Source organism: Cololabis saira, chromosome 17 (genome assembly GCF_033807715.1).
Source record: "Cololabis saira isolate AMF1-May2022 chromosome 17, fColSai1.1, whole genome shotgun sequence".
NCBI lineage: Eukaryota > Metazoa > Chordata > Actinopteri > Beloniformes > Belonidae > Cololabis > Cololabis saira.
The window spans coordinates 36228723-36234722 of record NC_084603.1 but is presented as its reverse complement, the minus strand read 5'-3'; the positions used below and the strand labels follow the sequence as shown (position 1 = coordinate 36234722).

At 43.5% G+C, this 6000-nt stretch overlaps 1 protein-coding gene across 1 annotated transcript in view; it reads right to left on the bottom strand.

Annotated features, from left to right (window-relative positions):
- Nucleotides 1-555: 555 nt before the first annotated feature.
- Nucleotides 556-6000, bottom strand: part of LOC133463574 (regulating synaptic membrane exocytosis protein 1-like) — a 71821-nt gene continuing 66376 nt past the window's right edge. Inside the window, exons 3-5 of the mRNA XM_061745168.1 lie at nt 5311-5521; nt 690-701; nt 556-561 (exon numbers count right to left, since the gene is read on the bottom strand). Of these exons, the coding sequence (XP_061601152.1) occupies nt 556-561; nt 690-701; nt 5311-5521 (229 nt within the window). The remainder of the gene's footprint in view (nt 562-689; nt 702-5310; nt 5522-6000) is intronic.

The following is a 6000-nucleotide window of genomic DNA, read 5'->3' as shown; positions in this document are numbered from 1 at the left end:
CCTTCATTGGGAAGCGAAGCGAACAACAACTAACAAGGAAAATGGAGAGTTGTGTTCTGGTGTAACTGTGAGATGATGTTGAGTCCAGGAGATCAGTGTACAGTAATCCCTCGTTTTTCGTGGGAGTTACGTTCCAAAAAGAACCCGCGGATAGGTGAGATCCGTGGAGTAGTAACCTTTATTTTTTTTACAATTATTATACAAGGCTTCAAATTGCAGAGATCAGCACCGCCCCACTGCGACCCGAGTAACTCGATTTGAATGGGAGAATCGGTGCAGAATATTTTGTCAACATTATGGGTTTTGGTGAAAATTTGCAAACGTAAATTTGGCAAGCTGTTTTATGTACATGTACAGTACATATTAAACAGTAACGACATTGACACACAGGAAGTGAAGGGAGACTGTTTAGCCAATCAGAATGCTGAACACAACGCACAATGCAAATCGGCGTTATAGCGAGGGATTACTGTATTTGAATACCATCCATTTAATAACCCATTCTGTGTAGTAGGTATACATAACATACACTAGTAGTACATAGTGCACATAGTGCTACTCCTACACAACAGACACAAAAGTAGACACATACACACACGTGTGGGTGTTATTTCCATCCATTAAGGTTCAATGTCTTAAAGGCAAGAGTTATATAGTCAAGAAGTAAATAAATAAAAAACAGCACTTACCACTTTGTCCTCCTGCAATCCAGTAAGCCGTATAGAGGAAAAAAGACAGATAAAAATTTGAACAAACATGATATCACAAAGCATTGCAATGCTCTAACAATCTTTCCAGGAACAAACGCTGATGCACGGACGTTTCTGTTTTACTGAAGTAGTTCAAGTTCAGCATTTGCTGGCCAGTGGAGTCCTTCAAAAGTCTGCTCAACCCCCAAAAATCCGTCAGACCAAACAGCTGAGTTGTAAAATAATGTACAGTATGTCCAAATATGCACTGATGTTTAGCATTAAAACAACACAAATTCGTTTTTTTATGTTAAAATACCAATTTCAGTTTCATTTTGAGGAATATTTGTTAGGTCTCGCGAGCTCCTCTCCCTGCTACTGGAAAATCCAAACAAAGCAATTTTGCACTACCATTCCAGCTGTCTTTGAGCCCAGATATACTTGCAGTTCAGAACGCGTACGCATCATGGCCGACACGCATGTCCTGCGTTCATTTGACACGTCAACGGGCACTTTCTCAAAAAGACACTGAACGCGTAGCGACCTGCAGTTTTCGCTGTGGCCGCGAGTGGCGCTGGTCCCGGTCTGATACCAGTCAAAGACAAGTGACGACGCGGAGGTCACTGGCGTTTCCTTTGCCGAGATCGCAACCAAAGCAATGTTATACTCTCCTCTTCATCCAATGTTGTCATGTTAACTTCTTCATTGTTCAAATCTGCTACTGCTACGACCGCTACTACTAAATATTTAATCAGTTTTCCAACTGTTGCTCTGCTTACTGCCCCCTATCGGTGACCGCCGGTACGACGTGCTCTCCTTGCGTACTACGCGAGCGACGTTGCAGTTGGTGGTGCATGCAAAAGGACACGAACAGACGCGAACGCAAGCACAAACAGCAAGTATATCTGGGCTCTTAAGCGACACTGACATATAAGTTTACACATCAATGACAAAGAAAAAGCACAACTACAGCTCACATCATACCAGTGGAGCCTGAGGGACTGTGAAAGTAGTGACAGAAGAGAAAATGAAAGGCCGTGAGTATGAGGTCAGACAAGAGTAAACCAGATTGTTTTATAAAACTTCACCTCCACATCTGTAGGGGGACCCACTGAGCTAGAATAAACAAAAAAAAAACTGCCACTTTAAGTTTGTTGTCTGAGTGAGGTGGTGATTAGCCAAGTTTAGTAAGAAAGCTGAAGCAGAATAAAACACCCTTTTTCCCTTTGGAAACAATCCCTTTGGCCGGTGTGTTTACAACAGCCTCCTGCCTGGCGCCCCCTGCTGGTAGAAACGTCTGTCGCAGCCTATGACGCAAATCTTCGTTAACAGAAATGTTGAAATTTTATATTTATTCCACACATTTTTACAGCATTGGAAAACATTAAGAATGTTTGTGTGATGTTTTTCCTCCGACAGAAACTATATTAAAACAAAAAATATATTTCCCTCCCTCATCTATTTCCATTTTCAAACATTTTTGAAAAAGCTCCAGGGAGACACTAGGGCGGCGCTAAAGAGCCGCATGCGGCTCTAGAGCCGCGGGTTGCCGACCCCCGATTTAAGGGAACAAAGTGTAGCGATAGTGTTTTAAGACTGTATAACTTCCCCTCAGTCCTTTCATAATTAGCTATTAGAGCATCCCTGATGTCTGTTTGACACAAGCTAGTCATGCTTTTTTCAACCGTTGGGCAATAATCAGAGTATCTATTGAGGACAAATTAAGTCCAAACTTGTGTTACAGTAGAGGAGGGTTGTTGTTCTGTTGCTCTTTAATTGTCTGCTTGTCGTTGTGCTCATTTGCCAAATGAAACTTTCAAAGACCTTCTCACACTGAATGGAGCTGTGGCCCTCCCTAGCGCGCCGCCCTGAACGCCACAGCTGAACACTCCCCGCCACTGACTAATTAGGATGTACTTTTAAGTACGGGCATGTTTGTGCGTGCGTGAGGGCATTAAATGTCACGCCGGCGAACGTAGGGAAGGGGAAGAGGGTTAGAAACGGGACGACACCCATTTAAGAAGACTCACTTCCCAGCTGCAGATGACACACACGCACACCCCACTGGGTGTGTTTATAGGGCAGCTCCGGACCCCCGGGAGGCAGAGACACCCCCTCCGTCCACAGCTCAGTCTAATGCCCAATTAACCTTTACCAGCCCTTGCCGGGGCCACACACACGCAGCCGTAGCTCATGTGCACATGAGTGCAGGCACGCATAAACATCTGAACACACATCCAGAGCGCACTGTACAGACAGAGGAGCCCACACGTCAGCCACGGCTCATCACGTCCACCTGAGCTCCCACACCTGAGGCCCGAGCCGACGTACAGCTGCACTTTCAGACTGCCGGGTGGAGATTTGGCCGCTGTGATGGAGAAGAGCCTGAGCGGCTGCACATAACCAGTCCTATATGGGACAAACTCATCTTTACATCTTCGTCTCTTGTTTCCGCGATGGTTACACACACTCGTCTCACACATGCTAAGTACCGTATTTTCCAGACTATAAGTCGGAGTACAAGTCGCACCAGCCATAAAATGCATAATAAACAGGGAATAAAACATATATAAGTACGAAAGCGTATTAGGGCCATGCAGGAGAAAAAATATTTGAGAGGGGAGGGGAGATTTTTTTTATTGTGCACTTTGAGAAAAATGTCGAAATGTCGAGATTAATGTTGAAATAAAATTTCGAGAAAAAAGTTGAAATATCGAGATTAATGTTGAAATACAATTTCAAGAATAAAGTCGAAATTTCATGAATAAAGTAGAAATTTTGAGAATAAAGTTGAAATACAATGTTGTGAATAAAGCCCAAATCCAGTTAGCAGAGCGACTGACAGCTATGGAGAAGCAGCCGTAACTAACTAACTAACTTACATCCTTGGAGTGGAACGTTAAGGCTACGTTTTTGAAGTTATGCCACTGAATATGTGTGATATGTGTTTCAAATCAATATCATCATCAAATTTTGACTTTTTTCTCAACATTTCGACTTTTTTCTCTAAATTGCATTTCAACATTATTCTCGACATTTCGACTTTTTTCTCAATATTTCGACTTTTTCTCGAAGTGCATAATGAAAAAATGCACTTCCTCCTCTAAAATATTATTTTTAATTTTTTTCTCCTGCCTGGCCCTAATATTCTTCCGTAATGATAAACCGGTAATAATGTGTTAATAATTTCACACATAAATTGCTCCACAATTTTTTCGCACTATGAAAAAAAACGCAACTTATAGTCGAGAGCTCAAAATCTCCTGTCGTCCAAAGCACGAGGTAGAAGTGGAGTGGATGTTAGTGTGGCGTTTCCTCGACGGACACAACTGAGAGGAGACGAGAGGCCGAGGAGAGATGGAGTAGTGGCCGTGTTTCAGTTGGACCAGTAAATGTCCTATTACCTTTCACAAACCTCCCAAACCACATGTTACAGCAGCATTACCAAACGTATTCTCTTTAAAATATGAGCGACGAAGCTCACAGCTCAGAAGTGGAGACGACGCCAAGCACTAAGCAGTAAAAGACCCCACTCATAATAAACGTACAGTATGTGTTGCCTACTGTACATCTGGATATAATCTGTTAGTTTAACGTCAGTGAGAAGGAAAGTGGCTGAATATTTTGTTTCTATACTTTTGAAATGAGCATTGTTTTCTTGATTCCAGACATCTTCTACTCCAGCATTAATACAAACCGAGCTAACGTCCCCCTCACTCATCAACACAGGTTCATGTGGCTTTTCCATTTAACCAGTCCGTCAGTTCTGTATGCAGTTGTTTCACCGGTAAAATCAGGGGTTTGAGTTTAGAGCGAAGTTGTGCAGTTTGTCTAATAATTTACTGAACAGACAAATGTTTAGGACTTTGACACATGGAACATTGGAAGGAAGGAACAATGAAAAGAAGGAAAGAAAGAAGGAAGGAAGGGAGAAAAGAAGGAATGGAGAATGGGAGAAAAGAAGGAAGGAAAGAAGGAAGGAAGGAAGGAAGGAAGGAAGGAAGGAAGGAAGGAAGGAAGGAAGGAAGGAAGGAAGGAAGGAAGGAAGGACAGACGGAAGGAAGGAAGGAAGGAAGGAAGGAAGGAAGGAAGGAAGGAAGGAAGGAAGGAAGGAAGGAAGGACAGACGGAAGGAAGGAAGGACAGACGGAAGGAAGGAAGGAAGGAAGGAAGGAAGGAAGGAAGGAAGGAAGGAAGGAAGGAAGGAAGGAAGGAAGGAAGGAAGGAAGGAAGGAAGGAAGGAAGGAAGGGAAAAAAGAGGAAGGGGAGAAGGAAGGAGAGAGCAGGAGGAAGGAAGGAAGGAAGGAAAGACGGAAGGAAGGAAGGAAGGAAGGAAGGAAGGAAGGACGGAAGGAAGGAAGGAAGGAAGGAAGGAAGGAAGGAAGGAAGGAAGGAAGGAAGGAAGGAAGGAAGGAAGGAAGGAAGGAAGGAAGGAAGGAAGGAAGGAAGGAAGGAAGGAAGGAAGGAAGGAAGGAAGGAAGGAAGGAAGGGAGAAAAGAGGAAGGGAAGAAGGAAGAGCCCCAGGATTGTTCAGGTAATATGTTTTTACTATGAAAGACAGAAACTTCAATCATGCTTCTTCATGTTGGTTTATGAGATGAAGCCGGAGAGCGGCCCCTTACCGTGTTGGATCGCAGAGACACTCGACCACCGCAGCGAGCGCAGAACTTTGTCTGGCAGTACGAACACAAGTTCCCGCAGCCATCTGCAAACTTGGTTTTACGGCAGATGCCACAGGTGGGTGCGTCGTCCCGATGGACGGCCGAGCCCGCCGCCGCCGTCGCCTGCCGGATCACCGTCTCCCTGTAGCTGGACAGCTGCTGCTGGATTCCTCTGGAAAACATGAGACCAGACAGATGCATGAGCATGCTTTTTTAAAGTAGATTATGCTCCAACTGCGTCTATGTCTTTGTACGTTTTGACCGTATAGAAACGTAATTCTCGTCAGTTGTGTGAAATAAGACCTGGAAACAGGCATTGTGGCATAGAATTGTCAAAATTGGTTTAATTCACCGTACGAATTGTTACAGATTACTTTTACAATACTTTGACCTGGTCTTTGTACGTTTTGACCGTATAGAAACGTAATTCTTGCCATTTTAAGAATGAGATGTACCTGCTGTACTCTACTGCCCTTGCTTTTTAACAACTTGTGCTTTTTATTATTTTACCTCTTTTCTTATCATTTTATTTCATTTTATTTGTTATCGTATTTTCCGCACTATAAGGCGCACCTTCAATGAATGACGTATTTTAAAACGTGTTTCCATATATAAGGCGCACCACATTATAAGGCGCACTAAATATATGGT